This window comes from Acartia tonsa, chromosome 6, assembly GCF_053477335.1.
Source record: "Acartia tonsa isolate MP-2025a chromosome 6, ASM5347733v1, whole genome shotgun sequence".
Lineage (NCBI taxonomy): Eukaryota > Metazoa > Arthropoda > Copepoda > Calanoida > Acartiidae > Acartia > Acartia tonsa.
This window is the reverse complement of record NC_137265.1, coordinates 22870650-22890496: the sequence shown is the minus strand read 5'-3', so window position 1 is coordinate 22890496 and position 19847 is coordinate 22870650. Positions and strand designations below refer to the sequence as shown.

General features: G+C 35.0%; 1 protein-coding gene and 1 long non-coding RNA gene across 2 annotated transcripts; one reads left to right on the top strand and one right to left on the bottom strand.

The window, feature by feature from the left end:
• Positions 1–42: 42 nt before the first annotated feature.
• Positions 43–19847, top strand: LOC145322141 (zinc finger Y-chromosomal protein-like). Its single transcript, XM_080163938.1, has 10 exons — positions 43–107; positions 662–958; positions 1374–1868; positions 2200–2339; positions 2683–2788; positions 3186–3302; positions 18594–18655; positions 19060–19199; positions 19465–19498; positions 19585–19847. Exons 2-10 carry the CDS (start codon positions 664–666, stop codon positions 19744–19746), a joined length of 1551 nt encoding a protein of 516 aa, XP_080020064.1. The 5' UTR covers positions 43–107; positions 662–663; the 3' UTR covers positions 19747–19847.
• LOC145322134 (uncharacterized) lies at positions 14211–15123 on the bottom strand. The gene is made up of 3 exons (XR_013880510.1): positions 15004–15123; positions 14471–14651; positions 14211–14336 (listed from the first exon to the last, which is right to left on the bottom strand). It is a non-coding gene; the product is annotated as an uncharacterized LOC145322134 (long non-coding RNA).

Below are 19847 nucleotides of genomic sequence, written 5' to 3'. Positions count from 1 at the left end.
TTTTTTGTATTATGGTAATGGTAAACAGTAGTAACTTTTTTCAGATAAAATGGATGATGAAAACTATAAAGACAATGATAAAATGAGCATTAGATTAGATTAGATAGGTAATTACTTTATCAGAAAATCTAGTGTCTACATCCAAAGAGGTCTCACTTTCCAGGGGAACTTGGGGGAATGGAGTAAGTCTACCCTCCACTTAACCCATGATTTTAGTTTTAAAAATCAAAATTTTGCAAGTCGAGAAATGATCCCCCACACCCCTTTTTTGAAATGTAATGAATATAAGGGGGGTTTTGTTTTCGTTTATTTGTTTAATACTTAGGATCAGGTTTGGATATATTTTGTACTGAGTGCCACTGCATATACATTAGTGTACCTACTATTTTTTAAAGTATACATGAGTGAACAGATCTATAGTATAGATGTATATACAGACAACTACCTCCCTTCCTTTTTAAAGCCCTCTTTCGCCTGCTTCTAAATCATTTTCTGCTACTTGGCTGTGTTAATATAAGCGACACCATTGGTTGGCAACAATGACCCAATAGAAAGGTTGCACAATGCGGTTGCATTTAACCCTTTCTCCCTCTAGTGTTTTACTCTAATCGTGAATGATATATTTTAATTTTAGTTAAAAATATTAATCTATAATTTTTAGATATGATCTCAGAAAATTTGAAAAGTAAGATGCAAACAATTGAAACACCTAAAATGTCGAATAATGATATAAAATGTTCCAATGAGGTTCTAGAAAATCCGCCAACTGAAAATACTAAAACTGAATCCTATGAAGATGTATCCGAAGACATTTCTGTGCAATATAAATCAGCTGGAAATGTATTAGGGAATGCTGTAAACTCCATAGTAAAATGTAAAAATATCTTATCATCTTTAAACGATGATAAGATGATAGTGCAAGTTCTATGTAAGCTGAAAATAATAAAGCATGATCTAGGTAGGTAATAATAATGTTTATAAATAACGTCTCCAGGGTTGTAATATATATTAATGCTGCACAATATTAATTGTTTTCCCTACTGCATAATAGTATCAGCTAATGTTTTCATCTGACACCCCCCCCCCCCCACTCCCCCTAAGCCGGGGATCCTATGTTCAAAATGTATCCGTTATCCTTTCATGCCCTTAAAACTAGGGTTGGCCGGATATCCGGTAATTTTCAATATCCGGCCGGATACCGGATATTAAAACTATCCGGTTACATGATATCCGGCTGATTTTTGACGCCGGATATCCGGTAAATTGCCGGATATCCGGTAAATTGCCGGATATCCGGTAAATTGCCGGATATCGAACGTTGGCCAGATAACCGGCCCAACCCTATAAAACATAATAAAGTTAATGTTTTTAAGGTAAAATTATTGAAGATCTTCAAAAGAATCAAGAAAACTCAAACTTCAAAGAAATCAAAGTGGAAGAAAGCATATCAGGTTATAATTTAGATGATGCTGAATTCACAGATTATAAAGTTGAAACAAGTGATATTGATTTTGAATCTACATCCGAAACTGGAGAAAATGAACTTGACTCTTTTGAAACTTCGAAAAAGGAAAGTATGTTTCTAAAAGAAGAATTAAAATCTAGCAACCAAGATACATTATCATGTGTTAATTGCAAAGATACATTTGACTCAAATATTGATTATGAGAAACACCAACGATTGTGTCCACTAGCAAAATCTTTTAACTGTGACTTTTGTGATAAATCATTTCCATCAGAATGTGGACTGAATTGTCACATGGGCAGAAAACATCCTGATGCTCTGGCCAATTTTATTTGTGATATTTGTGGTGCAAATTTCGACAATAAGAAAGATTTTAAAGCTCACAAACATTTATTTAAATCAGGAATGCTTTTTGTTTTGTAAATGGTTTGCCATTAGTAATTGAAAAGTTGTAGAATTTAAATATGCTTATATTTTACTTAGGTAGGTAACTTTAATAACTTTGATTTGATTCCATTTTTTAAAGACAAGGACATATTTCAGAGTTTTTATTTTATTTTTGAAGAATAAAGATTTTTTTGTTCTAATTGTACCTAGGTAATTATAGGTTAAAAAGTTTTTGAAAGTTCCTTAGAGGATGTAAATTTTTAGAAATATGGTTAATGTTATCGTTTAAATATGTTTTAATGTATGTTATTTCAAATCATTTACTAATAAAAGACACAAATTATTAGAATTGGAGAATATTATAAGATGCTGTGCTTACTGTGATAAGAAATTTCAATCCTCAAGTGCCTACAAACTTCACCTTAAAAATTTACATTCAAAATTTCATAGTTGTCGACTTTGCCAAGAGGCGTTTCATCTTTCTAAGGTAGATAATTTTTTACAAAGCAAACTATTGATAAAAAGAATTGTGGTTCACTATTGATCTTTAATGAAATATTTTTCCCATATGGATTTAGAATAAACGTGGATATTATGACAGGGGAAAATTGTCGTTAATTTAGGTTGCTAACATGGACATCTCTTATTGGTGAGTGATTTCATGCAGTAGAAAGGGAAGGGGTTGGGTAAAGAGAGTGGTTGTGAAGGGGGGGGGGGTTTGTTGTTTTTGCCAGATACAAATTTCACTTTATTAGAGTACTTCATAATCTAGTGTAAGATCCAAGTAATAATACCTATATCAATAATTATCATATACTTTTCTGGTTAAGGATCTGATAAAACACGTGAAAGAAAGTCATGATGGGCAGATATTTTCATGTGAGATATGTAAGAAAGAATTTGCTTCAGTCAAGATCATGCAGAGGCACATGTCAGGTATATTTTACAGAATATTTTTTTATTTCATTACAATATTGAAAAACTGGCGGTTGTGTCCCGAGGACCAGGGGGGTATGTATTAAAGGGTTAGGAATGCGAAGAAAATAGCCTAAGACCAACTGAAAACTTGAATTAAGAAATAATATTGTCTAAAACCATGCTGGGATTATGGAGCTTCCCTTAATTAGAGAACTCAATCAGTTTAGTATTTATAAAAAATCTTAAACTACGGACAAAAAATTTCATATAATAGAATGACTATTTTATTTCTGAGACATTTTATTTTGGGTAATTTTGTTGTAAAGTATTCGCTAAGTCATGCTTTGAATAATTAGGGAGAGATGAGTTATAGATCCTTACATTGATATATCCCTTGATCCCTGCAACTATTTAGAACACAGTGGTCACCAGTGTCCATCCTGTGGCAAGAAATATGCTGAGGCTAAAAGTTTGAAGCTCCACATCAAAAGTCACCACTCACAAAAGTTTGAATGCTCAGTTTGCAGTGCAGGTACTTAGTGTTCTCATTATTTTTATATTCAATTTAAAAATCTGATAAATTGTAAGATACTAACGAATGTGCCCCTAGTATTTGGATGTCTGTATTCTATGCCCCTATAGAAATTTACAGACTGGCCAGAGTGTACGTTTTGTACGTTACGCATCGAATCTGAGTACGTTCTGGACGTTATATTGAGATGTGTACGTAACGTATTTTATATTTTGTATTTTTGTACGTTTTACGTTTTTTTTAAGAATAAGAATCAAATATTAGTAGAAAAGTAATTTGTATGTTTTGTACGAAATTTTTTGCAAAAACAATAGGTGTATTATATCAAATAAATTCAATAATATCTTCAATTTTCATAGAACAAAAATATGTAGGTAAATTATGCATATATGTTATTAGAACTTACAGTTTAAATTTATGGATTTGAAATATATGTCCTATAGATTTAGTTTAAACTATTGAACAGAAAGAGATATGCAGTTGACTAAATTCAAGTTTAAATGCATTTCATGCAACTACCCCTTTAATAGATTTTACGATAATTTTTTTCAAATTCTTTATATACTTGGGTAAATTTTTTGAGATATCATATGGTGCTCAGTTTAGGATTAAGAAGTCTTATTTTTGGTATCTTCAGTTTTTAAAGAATAAGAATCAAATATAAGTATAAAAGTATTTGTATATTTATTTGTATTTGTACAAAAAGTATTACAAAAATAGTATATTATCTATAATACAAAGTAGAATGATGTTTGTCCGTCTACTTGTCCGTCTGTATATCAGAAGCTTAATACCTATCTCATTAACCACTGAACCTATTGGGCTCTACTCTTCATGGAATATACCTAATAGTCCTGTGATGGTGTTTTGCTATTTTCTTTGGGGGAGGGACACTTAAAGCTTTTTACTTTCTACTAGGATTAGAGGCTTCGCCCCTAGCCTCTAGAGGCTTCGTCCCCTCTTTTATAGAATCGTTTGTTGGAAATTTGTCCAAAAAAAATATAAAAAAAGATTGTGATTATTTTTTTCATTTAGGCTTCGCCCCAGGGTGCGGTGGGGGTTCCCCCACCCCGCTGATTTGTATTAGTTTACAAAAATAAATTGAGGGGTGGTTGATTTTTTTTGGGGGGGTGGGTTTCCCACACTCTAAGAAAATAGCCTAAAACTACCACAGGACCAGTAGATATATTCCCTGAAGATTAGAACCCAATCTGTTCAGCGGTTACCAAGATCGTAAGCTTTAGACAGACAAGCATTGATTTACTTTTATTTAGTATTTACTTGTATTAAAGACTAGTATTTTCTGAGATCTTTAGCAATAGACAAAATAACCCTATATCCTTATTATATGTATATCCTATAAATCCTTTTTTCTGTAGCGAAGAATCTCGCTAACTGCTGAACCGACATGATCTTTGTGAGGTTGTAGGCTATTTTCTCTGTCCTTCCATATCCCTTCAAGAACCTGTATTCAAAATGGTAGAAAAATAGCCTAAAACCATCTCGGTAACTGTGTGAAGTAGTTATGAAAATCTTAAGCATCAGACAAAAAACTTACTACTTTATTTAATAGAATATACTTAGTACTGTAGCGGACGGCTCACCTTTGCTTTTCAGAGCCACTCAATCTTGGTCCGCTGGAATTTCATTTCTGTGGTTTGACATTTTATCAGTTTCTTTCAATGTAGTCTGGAAATAGTAGAGCAGTTATTTTGACTCGAATGTTCGATAAAATTAACCTAGAATAAAAAAAAACAATGTTAATTCTAGGTAGTTACAATAAGAACGGGTTGGCTAATAAAAGTGCACTTATAAATAAGGAAATGAAAGAATAAAAGATAAAAAGAAATTAAATTTACAATTTACATTCCATACTAAAGTCTTTGTTCACTTAAATTCATTCTACTTAATGTATTAAAGAATATGAGCTATAAAGTACTTACATTGGCTCTCTGTTAGGTTTGAAGTTTGGTTCCAGTAGAATAGTACATATCCAATTAATCCCCTAGTTGCGTTGTTAGGGTTGGTGTTTTTTCCTTGATGGTATTTAGCTTTGAGTTATTGTGACTTGTTCTCATTAGCTTTGGTTGTAGCTGTTCTTGTTAACTTCCTGCAAAGATAACAATTGTTAGACAAGGCCAGATTATTTTCCTTATAGACGTCAGATTATTTAAACATTATTTTGAATATTTACTTGAATCCTTGCTACAATAAAGTAATTAAAAAGAGTATAATATTCTATACCTTTAATTTCAGTGTGATAAGCAAATCCCTTTACAGGTAGGGCACACTAGTTTCTCCAATTATCCAAGGCTGGTTTTCCGCCAATCAAATTAGTTCTGCTTAGGGGTCTTTTGTTTAGGGGTCTTTCTAGCATTAGGGGTCTTTCACACAACACAGATCTGTTCTCTGTTTGGGTATCCACCTAAAATGGAACAGTATTATTGGAGGCCATTATAATGGAGGTTTAAATTATGTACTTTAGCTCTTTATTCTTTATATAATTTACGTTGGTTTGACTTTACCAAAACATTTGATACATTAAGTTTACTTCAATAGAAAGTTCATTAAGTCACTTGATGTTAGTTTGACTTTACCAAAACATTTGAAACGTTGTTTAATTTAAATTCAATCTTCATATGATTTGGTGTTAGTTTGACTTCAACAAAACATTTGATACTATTTAAATATTTTCACCTTATTGTCCATTTATCTTGCATTGATGTATCCTTTCAACGACTTCGCTGTTACAAATTAAAATATAAAAATTTTCTCACCTAGGTAGCCACCCGTTATATTAAATATTTATTTATTCACTTACTTTTACTTTCTGAAATAAGAAAAAGGCTTTAAAACTTTAAGTTGCTTTTGATTTTGCGTGCACATATATTCTTTACAATGATTTCCTATGAACAAATACAGATTTAAATTCTTATTGGACATAATTGTCTTTCTTTTCTTTACTTTAATTACTTTGGACACAATTTTCATAGAATAAGTATTAAAGAGTGGGAATGAAATTTAGTAATTTAGAAATTAATATTTAGTACTATAATTGGGTGGCGTGATGTGAAGATAAGCTGTCGACAAAGCAGTTTGTAGGCTCAGGTCTACTCTTTTCTCAGAATCATGTTGTAACTCTTTTCTCCTCTTAACTTTTTCTCCATGATTTCAACAGTTAACTTGTTCATCTTTTACAATGTCTTCGCCCCTTTCTTCAGTAAATCTTCGCCCCTTTTCTTCATCAAATTACTTGTTTCTACACCACAACATTACTACTCTTTACTCGGCACTCTATGGCTTGTGTCAACATCTCAACTGTGGCTCATAACTCCTAAATAGTTAGGATTAGCATACGTCCGTTACACTCCCGGCACAGAAAGGCAACAGTTGAGGTTTGTACTTGATCAGAATTTGTAGGTATTCAGTATTTCTTCATTACAGTATGGGTAAAACGTTGATAAAACTTCACAGGATAAATTAATTAGTTTGTACAATAGTTGTAGTGGGGTTTAAGCAACCCTGTTGTAGTAGCTCCACAGGTGGTCCATGGCAAATTCAGCCTCTATCTGACCTCCTAGGTCAAGGTCTGTTTCAACCTCTAAGATAGCCACATCTCTAAGGCTTCTCATGACAGTGCTTGTGGTTTTGGACAACCATAATCTGTATTCAATTTCAACCTTGCGGACAACACCATCTTTGGACTCAAAGACTTGCTTGATTCTGCCAATACGGAAGATGCTGGAACCAAAAGCATTTGACAAATCTCGTAGAAATACAACAATCTGCCCCACTTTGGGCTGGTGAGAGGTGTGGGTCCATTTGTTGGACTTAGGGAAAAAATCAGCTAGCCTTGCATTTTTGAATACTTCCCACCAAGCTTTCTCGATATCATCAATAGAACTCATCATTTTACCAGGACTTTCAACAGTAACTCTACCTAGAGCTGTCCTACCCTTGTTTCTTCCCATAAGCAGTCTGCTAGGGGTAAGTAAATCCAAACCATCAAGATTTGTGTACCTGTTTCCAAGACAGAAGGGTAGGTTATTAAGTTCTGATGCAATATAGGCCAATGCTGTCTCAAATTGTATAACAGAGAAATTCCTTCCTTTGAAAACAGTATTTAGCATTCCTTTGATTTCCTTAATTGATCTTTCAGCCATCCCGTTCCAATTGTGAGCTCCAGGAGGGGCAACTTTGAAAGAAATACTTGAACCAGTCTCAACATTTAAGGTCTTGGCAACATCTGCAACGTATATCTTCATATCCTTGAAACCTTTGATCAGCTGGGAACCAGCATCAATGCGGACTTGGAGCGGTGTACCATACCTGTATATATGCCGCTGGAAAGCTAGTAAGAAATTGTCAGTATCATAGCCAATCATTACATAGAGGCCAAGAGCATTGGTAGCACAGCATTTGATTGCAACACCCCAGGCTTGAGCAGTCTCAGTATTACGTGTTTGTCGTTGGTGGACTTGGCATTTCATCTCATAGGGGCCAAATAGATCAAGTTGGCATATTGTGAAAGCTGGGGCAACATTATAACGGGCATCATCAAGTTTACCCATCTCGATTTGGATGGTTTTAAGTTTGTACCGCTGACAAAAGGTACACTTTGTCTTAATTTCCGTAGCAAGTGACCTTCCTCCTATAATAAAGGCAAATTCATAACTTTTCAGTAGAGAAGATACAGCTCCCCCATGATGAGTCAGTTTCTCATGGCAAGTTCTCATAATACAGTATGCTACTGGACTGTTACGGTCCAAGACAGGTACAGCAAATGAAAGTCTGGATAAGTCCAAGGAATTGTCGGCAAGTTCAGCCTCATGACCAGACAGTATTCTGCCAGTATAAACAAATATATCATTTTTCATCTCACCAAGTGCATCAATCTTCTTCCATTCATTAAATTCAAATAACTCTTTAGTTGTCTTCTTGAATAGATAATTCTTAGCTTTATCTATGTAACTATCTTCAACATTTACAACACCTGGGTTGTCATGGATGATGGTATCATTTCCATTCTTAACACCTTTGAATTTATCAGCAGCAATCAGAATTATAGCAATTCTTCTCAACAGGTGGTTCCAAGTGTATCTCATAGGGTCAACAAGATAGTTGCTAAGATCATTTCTAAGACTTATTTTATTGTTGAAAGCCAATAAGGTTAGCCCAGGGGCACCAGAATTACGGATCTCCAGTAAAGCCAGCCGTTGCTCCTCATGATCCATAGAGATCTCTGCTAGTGATTTAAGTGGCATGTCTGATACCTCCTCTCGCATCCAATCCTTACCCAGCTGCCATTCAGAATCTTCTGTAACCATAGAAGCATCAGCAGTGCGGGTAGCAATATCAGCAGGGTTCAAGGCAGACTCTATATGCAACCAATCATCAACATTACATAGCCTGCGAATATCAATGACCATGTTTCTAACTGACGTTTGTAGTGGGCGAGAATCACAGTTCATCCAATAGAGGGCAATGACACTATCGGTGGCAAAGATGACTCTCTTGACACATTCTCCAAAATCTCTTACAACCAGATTTGCCAAAACACAGCCCATATTACAAGCTTTTAACTCTGCCTTTGGGACTGTGAGTTTAGTGACCAGCTTAGACTTGCTCATGACAAGATTACAGATCTTTCCTCCAGAATTGAGATTCATTTGAGCATATACAGTAGCTACTGCTATGGATTGACTAGCATCAGTGACTACCAAGAGTGTTACTCCATTGGTAACATCAACATCATAATTAAATATACTGCGGGGCACTTTAAAGTCAGCGAGTAATTGCACTTGTTGAAGGTTGTGTACCCAAACATCAAGCAACTCAACTGGCAACATATCATCCCAATCAACTTTCAGTTTACATATTTCACTCAAGTCTAGTTTTAGTCGGCCAGTAACAGGAACAATAAGCCCTAACGGGTCAAAGATGACTGCAACAGTACCAGCAATCACACGCTTGGTAAATCTACCTGCTAGAGCTTCTCGGATATCACCTTCAACAGAGGGAGGGCGTTTACCTCGTTTCCGCTTGCCAAGATACAATGGTTTAATATCAAGTCCAATCAGATCATCTTTGGGGGCCCATTTGTAGCCAAGTAATCCACAGTTAGCACCATCAGTGGTAACTTTCTCATCAGGTTCATGCCCACTCTTAGTGACAGCTTTCACTTCCATTGTTCCATAGTTTAATGTCTTTTCGAGACAGTCTCCAGCAAGATCTCTAACATCATCATTATCATAAGCAGCAAGTATATCATCAACATATTTTTTGTCTCTTAAAGTATCAGCCCCAAGGTTCAGATCTGGCTCTTTCTCTTCAGCAACATCAGCAACCAGATTAAACCCTTCAGCTGTTAGCTGGCCAGCTGGCTTTACGCCATAAATTAATGTCCGGATCACCATCTCTATTGTATCACCATCTATAGATAAACAGTCCTTCCAAAGCATTTTTTGGTACTGGTAAAACTCTGATTTCAGTTTAATAGTGTTATAAGCCATACGGATATCTGCAGACAGTGCAGCTTTACCCTTTCGAAATTGGACAAGAAGGTGGAGTAGGTTAGCTAGTTTGGAGTCTCCCTTTGCCAAGCAATCATTCAAGCTGTAACCTGTTCTAGTCCTTGAGCTTGCATCAAACACAAGTCTGCAGGGAGTACTGATACTTGAACTAGAATACACAGCTCTCCATGGTATCCAGTAGCCAGGCTTGTTAGCTAATTCCTTTTCTGCCTCAGGTAGGTCACTTATTTTCACAAGGTGGCCATTATCAACTAATTTTTGAAAACTTTTGATGATCTCTTCCTTAACATTTTCATCTTTAGTGGCAAGTTTAACTTGGCTGTCAAGGATTTTCATAGCTACATTTTTGTTATCAGTCAGGTGGGTTGTAGGATCACGGATAAAGGGAAGCTCTGTCATTACCACTTTATTCCTTTCATCATAAGACACACAATTCTTGATCTGATATGATTCTTGTTCCTCCTTCAATGACACTTCTTCTAATCTCTCACCATCTTTACACGGATTACAACTTCTACACTTAATGCATCTGTATCCAAGCTCAGCACCTATTTCATCCAACAGTTTAAATTCCTTCACTTGACGTCCAGCACTTACAGCATACATCGCAGAAATTACAGCGCGGTCATCATCAACTAGAGGATTCTCAAGAAGCTCTCCACATTCACAAAACAATGACCAATTTTCAGGTGGGCTTAGTTTAATTGGTTCTTCATGTACCGGAGCAAGGTTGTTCCAAAGAGTATCACACTGAACACGATAAGCTCTACATTCGAAGGATAGGTAGGCTCCAGGCCCCATAAAACTACTTGCAGCTCCAACATGTTGCCAGAGGTGGTGGGGTCCAGCAAGGACAGCTTGGTTGCCATTCCAACCTTTAAGAACAGCCTGCCTTATTTCAAGACCTCCAGGTAACGAGAATAGTAATTTAGGGTGATATTTATTGAACTTAATACCAATCATAATGTCAACATCTTTATTTCCAATACAGTCTTCAATGGTAGGAAGTGATTTACAGGGATGCAGCTTGTTGAACTCAGCAGAGATATCATCATAAACCTTTCTCAATGGCCAATTAGGAAATGGACAGCTCACATTTTCCATTCTCAATCCAGTAAAAGTTGCCATACGATCCTTTCCAGAATCAGATTTACCATCTAAAGGTAGCCAGAACTTTTCTTCACCATAAGGGATATTAATCTCAGCGCCAGCTGCTACTTGAAGGGTAGTAGGACCTTCTCTCACAGTTACAGTATCAAGGGCTGAGTAAGCACTATTGCTCAAACCTGAGGACCAACAACCTGTGTCATAGAATACAAGGAGTTTTTCATTATTTTTACCAGAAATGTATTGTAACTGATAAATTGGACAGTCCTTAACTTCTGGCTCAATCACAATGGTAGATGGATCCTTACCATTTAAATACACAGCTTCGTCAAAGGCATCTGTTTCTGGAGTGGTCTGAGCCGAGGATAAGTAGGAAGCAAGAAAAAACTTTACATCACTCTCTAACTTACTCTTGTCAAGAGTCTTGATAAACTCAGTCTCAAATTTCTTATTCTCTTCTTGATGAAAAGGACAAATTAAGATGTGATTTTTCCTGATATCATCCTTGTCACCACATCTGTCTACCTTACACAGCCACTTATCACTACAATTTTTCATATGATTCTTCAGCCATGAACTTCTGTTGTCCATATCCAATCCTGCATCAGTCCTTAAACAGCGATAACACGACTTCATTTTCATGATCTTCCTCCATCTTTTCTTAACAGGGGTGTCTTGGAAATCCTTACAATATGCCAAATTAGTATGGCTGTGATCACAAAACTTGCATTTTATTGCTCTGGGCTCAGTATTGTTAGACATAATAGGCTGTGATAAGCCACCAACATCAAGAGACTCAATCTGATTATCATCAGAATCCTCGGACACTTCATCCAAGTCATACAGGTCCTCAAGATCATCATTCTCTATTGGCATAGCAGAATATTTCTTAGGCTGGGTATATTTACGGCTGTCTTTAAAAGGTTCCTTTGCTTTCTCAGCAGAAGGTGGCTTAGGACCCTTTATTCCATCGAGTAGCTCACGATATGAACTAAAACTGGTAGCCGCCATATAATCAATATCACAATTTGTATCAATAGCAATATCCTCCAAGAAGCCTAACATAGCTTCAAGGGTGTAACCACGGGTTATTACCATTTCTGGCTTTGCCTTCATCTCTTCCCTCATAACCTTTCTGAAGTCCTCATGATCCTTGGGTAACATGATCTTCTGTAGCACTCCTACAATGTTTGTGGACTCAAACATCATGGTTAAGCCGTGATCCTGTGCCAATTCCGTCAAGGATTTTATCTTTTGGGTAACATTGAATACCCAGTTGCGTTTTTCAACAATCTTTTCTGGACACTTCCCACACGACTTTAAATCTTGAACTTTGTTCATAAAGACCATAGTTGGTTTACCAAAGTGGGATTTTAGCAAGTGCATGGCAACATCATAAGAACTGGCAGATGCAACACATTCCTTGGCTGGGGATTTAAGACAGTCATTCCGTAGCTTAAGAAGTTTTTGTGCAGTAGACAATGCACCAGTCTGGCTAAAATACTCATCTAGTCGTTTGGAGAAGGTAAAATAGTCAAGTTCTTCTGAAAAGACTCCAGAAAACACAGGAGCTTCAACAGTTATGTTTTTACCACTCATTTCAATCATTCCTGGGAGGATTCCAAAGGAACCAGTAACATCATCTAATCTTTTTCTGGTGTCTCTCTTTGACTTATAGAGAGATATGGACAAACCATCCAATATTTCTATTGAATCAGGGTCTCCAGCACAGGTAGCATTTTTATTTAATTCCTCTATTTGTCTGCAACATTCTTGCATGGAGTCACAGTTAGACTTGAATGCATTTTCCAGCCCTTTCAACTCAATGGTGGAGGTTACAGGTTGGAGGCGCATCTCAGTGAATTTAGCATTTACATCCAATACACTTTGTTTTAGTGGAGGTAATAATCTTATGACACGTTGAGAGGATATAATAGACTGCTGGTGTCGGTGATCTCCACCATGCACAAGCTGTTGCTGTGGAGGTGCTTCAGCAGCATGTCTTCTGTCTAACTCTTCGTTCTGCTTTACTTGAATATAAATTAGCTTTATCTTATTTGTATAGTGTGTACAATAAGTGTTAGCTTTAGCATGCTTCGCTGCAGTGAAGTCATCATGGGGTTCTGCTGCAAACAAGGAGATAGTATCAATCAAAGCTTTTCTCTGCTCTGTAGCATCCTTTTGCAAGTCCTTTAGCTCATCAGCTGGAGTATTAGGAGGTTCTAAGTCAACAAAAATGACATCAAAGGTAGTTATTGCACGTTCATAATCAGCAAGAGCCTTTTTCATGGCAACAGTAGATCTTGCCATGCTGGGTTTAATTGTAACAATACTAGCAGCAGATTCAGGTCTCTCCTCTTCACTATCACTTAGTTCAACATCAAGTGGGGGTAGGGTTTTCAAAACAGTAGCACTGGGAAGTTGGAACTGATCTACAACATCATCTTCGATGTACAGGTCGTCTTCATTCACATCCTCTCCATCAGTTGATAACTCGGGTAATGTTTCATCAATGAAGTCACCACAATCAGCAAGACCATCACACACTTGAGCATCAAGAGAAGTCTTCAATCTGGGTCTCAGGTTAGGTTTACCAATGAACAATTCTGTAGGTAATGGAGGAATCTGTTCTCTAGGATCAGCTGAACTAAAGGCAGTCTTTAAGCTACTATGGCTTTGATTAGCAATAGTTGATTTACTTTCGTTTAATTCTTCATAAACACTGTTCTCTTCCCAAGGCGCAGCTAGGTCCTGTAAAGTCCCACGGTCCCTTGGGTCGGAAATCACACCTGTAGTGGATGGAGAAAGCTGGTTGACAATGCTTTCAGATGTACTATTCATATGTACCACAGTTACAGTTGTTAATTTTACTGTAGCGGACGGCTCACCTTTGCTTTTCAGAGCCACTCAATCTTGGTCCGCTGGAATTTCATTTCTGTGGTTTGACATTTTATCAGTTTCTTTCAATGTAGTCTGGAAATAGTAGAGCAGTTATTTTGACTCGAATGTTCGATAAAATTAACCTAGAATAAAAAAAAACAATGTTAATTCTAGGTAGTTACAATAAGAACGGGTTGGCTAATAAAAGTGCACTTATAAATAAGGAAATGAAAGAATAAAAGATAAAAAGAAATTAAATTTACAATTTACATTCCATACTAAAGTCTTTGTTCACTTAAATTCATTCTACTTAATGTATTAAAGAATATGAGCTATAAAGTACTTACATTGGCTCTCTGTTAGGTTTGAAGTTTGGTTCCAGTAGAATAGTACATATCCAATTAATCCCCTAGTTGCGTTGTTAGGGTTGGTGTTTTTTCCTTGATGGTATTTAGCTTTGAGTTATTGTGACTTGTTCTCATTAGCTTTGGTTGTAGCTGTTCTTGTTAACTTCCTGCAAAGATAACAATTGTTAGACAAGGCCAGATTATTTTCCTTATAGACGTCAGATTATTTAAACATTATTTTGAATATTTACTTGAATCCTTGCTACAATAAAGTAATTAAAAAGAGTATAATATTCTATACCTTTAATTTCAGTGTGATAAGCAAATCCCTTTACAGGTAGGGCACACTAGTTTCTCCAATTATCCAAGGCTGGTTTTCCGCCAATCAAATTAGTTCTGCTTAGGGGTCTTTTGTTTAGGGGTCTTTCTAGCATTAGGGGTCTTTCACACAACACAGATCTGTTCTCTGTTTGGGTATCCACCTAAAATGGAACAGTATTATTGGAGGCCATTATAATGGAGGTTTAAATTATGTACTTTAGCTCTTTATTCTTTATATAATTTACGTTGGTTTGACTTTACCAAAACATTTGATACATTAAGTTTACTTCAATAGAAAGTTCATTAAGTCACTTGATGTTAGTTTGACTTTACCAAAACATTTGAAACGTTGTTTAATTTAAATTCAATCTTCATATGATTTGGTGTTAGTTTGACTTCAACAAAACATTTGATACTATTTAAATATTTTCACCTTATTGTCCATTTATCTTGCATTGATGTATCCTTTCAACGACTTCGCTGTTACAAATTAAAATATAAAAATTTTCTCACCTAGGTAGCCACCCGTTATATTAAATATTTATTTATTCACTTACTTTTACTTTCTGAAATAAGAAAAAGGCTTTAAAACTTTAAGTTGCTTTTGATTTTGCGTGCACATATATTCTTTACAATGATTTCCTATGAACAAATACAGATTTAAATTCTTATTGGACATAATTGTCTTTCTTTTCTTTACTTTAATTACTTTGGACACAATTTTCATAGAATAAGTATTAAAGAGTGGGAATGAAATTTAGTAATTTAGAAATTAATATTTAGTACTATAATTGGGTGGCGTGATGTGAAGATAAGCTGTCGACAAAGCAGTTTGTAGGCTCAGGTCTACTCTTTTCTCAGAATCATGTTGTAACTCTTTTCTCCTCTTAACTTTTTCTCCATGATTTCAACAGTTAACTTGTTCATCTTTTACAATGTCTTCGCCCCTTTCTTCAGTAAATCTTCGCCCCTTTTCTTCATCAAATTACTTGTTTCTACACCACAACATTACTACTCTTTACTCGGCACTCTATGGCTTGTGTCAACATCTCAACTGTGGCTCATAACTCCTAAATAGTTAGGATTAGCATACGTCCGTTACAAGTACGTAATAACAGGATGTATGTCTCTCTGTCAGTTAATTTTTACCGAAGGTTCTCGCTAACCGCTAAACCGACATGGTTCTCCTTTACAGGGTAGCTTCTCATAGGTCCTGGGAGAGGGTACAACCACCCTCCCAAGAGAAATTACTCTTAGAAAAAAATCACCACTCTTCCCCTATTTTTTCTTTCTTTTTAAAATTGAAATCAGAAATGGGGGTGGTCTACTCCCCCCTCCCTCAATAAAAAATTTATTAGCGAAGCTACTCTATAATCACTTTGTCAGTCCGTTATGCTATCGGAGAAACGTGATTTTCTCGGCTCCTGTTTTTTGATTGAATAAGTTCACATTCTACATATTTTCATTGAGATTTGCCTTTTGGTTGGGGTGCTAGATCTATTCCTAGATTTTCTTTTTTTCATGGTTTTCTCGACTTCTATTCAAGATAGACGGCTGAAATTTTCAGGGAATAAATAAATTCACATTCTACATATTTTCAAAAAGTTTCTTTAAGGTTTGTCTATTTGTTGCAGTGCTAGATCGATTCCTAGATGTATAGGTTTTTGTGATTTTCTCTACTCATATTCTTGATAGAGGGTTTTAATTTTCAGGGATTGTATTAGTTTTCATTCTTAATACTTCCACTAAATTTCATTGAGATTTGCTTATTTGTTGTGGGGCTGAATTTATTCCTAGATTTTCACGTTATTATATATTTTTAAAAGGTTTTGTGATTTATATAAATAAGTTAAATGCTTATTTTTTACGACACTACTCTATAGTTTATATAGTTCCCAGATTTCCATCCATAACTTTTGAGCTTCGCTACTTAAGGATGTTGTCATCCTTGTTTTTTACTTTTTATTTTTAAATAAAAAAAATGGGTTTTTGAATTCAACTACCCCCCCCCCCCTAATCAAGTTTCTCTAGAGGCCTCTAAGGGCGTAGTCGCTGGTCCTTATAATAGGATATACTTTGTACATAATAACAGGATGTCTGTTTGTTTGAACCAAAGAATCTCGCTAACCACGGAACCGATATGGTTCTCCTTAACAGGATAGCTTCTCATAGGTTTTTGGAAGTTTTATAACTATTTTGGGGAAGAGTATCACCATCCACCCTCCCAAGAGAAATTGACTTTAGAAAAAAAAAACTACCTCCTCCCCCCAAAAATGAATTTTAATTGCTCACTGATTTTAAGTTAATTTTTTTCCAGATGTCTATAAATAACTTTTGAGCTTCGCTACTTATGTATGTTGTCATCCATGTTTTTTTATTGAATTCAACTCTCCCCTCCTCAAGTGCCCCTAGAGGCCTTTAGGAGCGTAGACGCTAGTTCTTCTAAATAGAGTAATAGGATATCTTGTGTCTGTCAGTTCGCTATGGTTCTCCTTTACAGGTAGCTGCTAGTAGACTTAAATGTATTGATAATAAGTAACTAGGAAATTATTTAACTTATTTTTATTAGGAATGTACGTTTTTTGTACGTTTTTTACTTTTTTTATGTACGTAACGTAGGGTAAAGCGGGGCGATCTCGGTTTTGAGGTGAAGTCGGTATTTTTTTGACCACCTTCATTAAATGACATTTTTCTCCATGTTCTAATCGACTGACAGAAAAAAACATATAATCAAATTTGTTCCTTATTAAATTGCCTGCAAAAAAGTATAAAATTTTTGTGAGATGAATTTTTAGGGTACTTATTGGGTCTTAAAGTCGGACGACAAAAAAATTTTTTTTCGATTTTTTTGCTTCGGTCGGAAAAACGGTAAGTTGGACAAAAACTGGTAAGAGCTAGAGCTTAGACGTCTTCAGGGGACTTATTAAGAATCTAATAGGCTATTCATTTCCGTTTAAAACTTTAAAAAAGCTTGTATAGTTTTTTCTTAAATCGATTAAAAGTGAAGCGGGGCGAATTCGGTTTTTTCACTTTTTATACTAACTTTTTCAATTTTATATAAAAAAGTGAAATTTTCGAGAAAAAAAGTCAAATTTCTCGTACTTAGAAAAAATTTATTTTTTTTGTAGAAAAAATTGTCCGATCTTCATAATTTTTTTTGTGAATGCTCTTTATTACATTTAGCAACTTTAACCTTAGAGCATGCTGTAATTAAACCAATATGTCATAGGTTTTTTGAAGCTGGAAAATCGACCACAGATTTTGCCAAACTTTTCTCTTTTTTTCAACTTGATTTTTTTAGGAAATTTTGCTAATAGAACTAATTTTTTTTTGGCCAAATCTATTCAAAATTGCCTGAATTTTAAGGATCAGGCCTTTAAAGTCATAAAAAGTTATTTTTTCTAGTAGTATTTTTATGTTTTTTATCAAAAAAATTTTCGAAAAAAAAAGTCAAATTTCGCGTACTTCGGAAAAATAATTTTTTTTGGTAGAAAAAATTGACCTATCTTAATAAAATTTTTTGTGCATACTCTTTATTACATTTAGCAACTTTTACCTTTTGGGCATGCTGTAATAAAATCAATACGTCATCGATTTTTCGAAGCTTAAAAATGCCCTACCGACTTCGCCTCAAGGCGGGGCGAAGTCGGTGCCGTTTTAGAGATCAATTTTGACAAACTTCCCAAAGTCCTAGGTTTACGTCCTTTTAGGACCTGATCGACTTTTCCGAGATCTTTCTACTGGTCTTGGTCCCATTTAAAAAAAATAATTTTTACGATTTGCAGGTTCAAAAAACCGAAAAAAAGACCGAGTTCGCCCCGCTTTACCCTATTTTTTTGTGTACGTTATGTACGTTTTTTATTTTCAAAATTGGCTGGCCAGTCTGGTCAAATAGCTTAAAACCATCCCTAGGCTTATATCTAAAGATAAACAACCCGAAACCATTCCGGGACCTCTGTAAATCTTCTCTAAAAAGGAGAACTCAAACAGTTCAGTTGTCAATGAAAATCTTAGGTTTCAGTCATAAATAAATAATAGGATAGGTTGACACTAAAGTAATTCATCTACTACTTTTTTTATTAAGAAAATTAACTTTTTTTTAGCTTTTGATAGAAAAGTTGATCTAAATAAACACGAGACCGAAGATCATCTTTTACCCAGGAAGGTGAGTTTTCTCAAAATCAAATTTATTTTAAAAATTCTCTAAAAACAGTAACTAACACTTTTTAAGTAGCAAAGCTATTCTATATTGCACTTTGTATGTCCGTTCGTAAACCTAATGGGGAAATATTTTTTCTCGTCAATTATTTAAGATAGACGCCAGAAATTGTTACCTAGTGAAGATTTTTGTGTTTAATGAGCATTCAGTAGGTATATTATTTACTTGGTCCGTCGGTCTGTCCATCATGCATCAAAAGATAATACCTATAAAAAAAATTTATTATTTTTTCAGTAAGGTTTAGTGATTTCTATGATTTATTGCATATTTATGAACTGGACATATATATAATTCACTTTCCATGAATTTTTCATTCTTTGCTACTTATGGATGTTATCATCCTTGTTTAGGTGTGTCCCACTTGTGGCTACGCAACTAACAACTCAAGTTCCTATGCTTCTCACCTCAAAATTCATGGCCCAAAGCTTTTTAAATGTGAAGTATGCGCTGCTTCTTTTGCAAAAAGTTCATACCTGAAGACACATTCAAGGTAAATTTCTTATTTTTTTGTTTATAATTTTACTAGCCTTTTAGTGGTAATGCACTTACTGGTGTCTAGGGGCTTTGTGTAAGTCAATTATCTACTTTCAATTTTAATTATAAAAAAGTAAAAACAATTTATTTGTAGCGAATTTGCTTAAAAGGTTTAATTAGTTATAAAAAGAACATGGACATATAAGAGGCTGTATTGTAAAAAAAATCTGTTCAGCGGTTGGTATCTATCGCAACTTACTTTAATTTTATTTTTGTTTCAGAATACACACAGGAGAACGGCCCTATAACTGCCAGGTATTTTAATTAACTAAATAACCAGAAGAAATAACATTTACATATAAAGTAAAGATCTTTTGATTAAATTTAAATACTGATTTTAGGTGTGTGGAGCAAACTTTAGAAAGAGTAGCCTTCTAGCCAGGCATAGAATTATTCATACTGGAAATAAACAATTTCAATGTACCCTTTGTGGAAAGGGATTCAATCAAAAAGGAAATCTCAAGACACACATGAAGTCGCATTCTTCTGAAAACAAGAGTTAAAACATAATATTAAATATAGTATTTGTTATTACATTATTTCTTTTTCTAATTTTTATATGTACCTACCCATTTCCAATATAAAAAAATTATAAATTTACAGA

Excerpts from the sequence above, each read along its gene's own strand:
- LOC145322141 (XM_080163938.1), top strand. The coding sequence starts at position 664 with ATGATCTCAGAAAATTTGAAAAGTAAGATGCAAACAATTGAAACACCT. Across the intron at positions 18,656-19,059 it reads ATCATCTTTTACCCAGGAAG|GTGTGTCCCACTTGTGGCTA; the intron begins GTGAGTTTTCTC and ends ATCCTTGTTTAG. Across the intron at positions 19,200-19,464 it reads TACCTGAAGACACATTCAAG|AATACACACAGGAGAACGGC; the intron begins GTAAATTTCTTA and ends TTTTTGTTTCAG.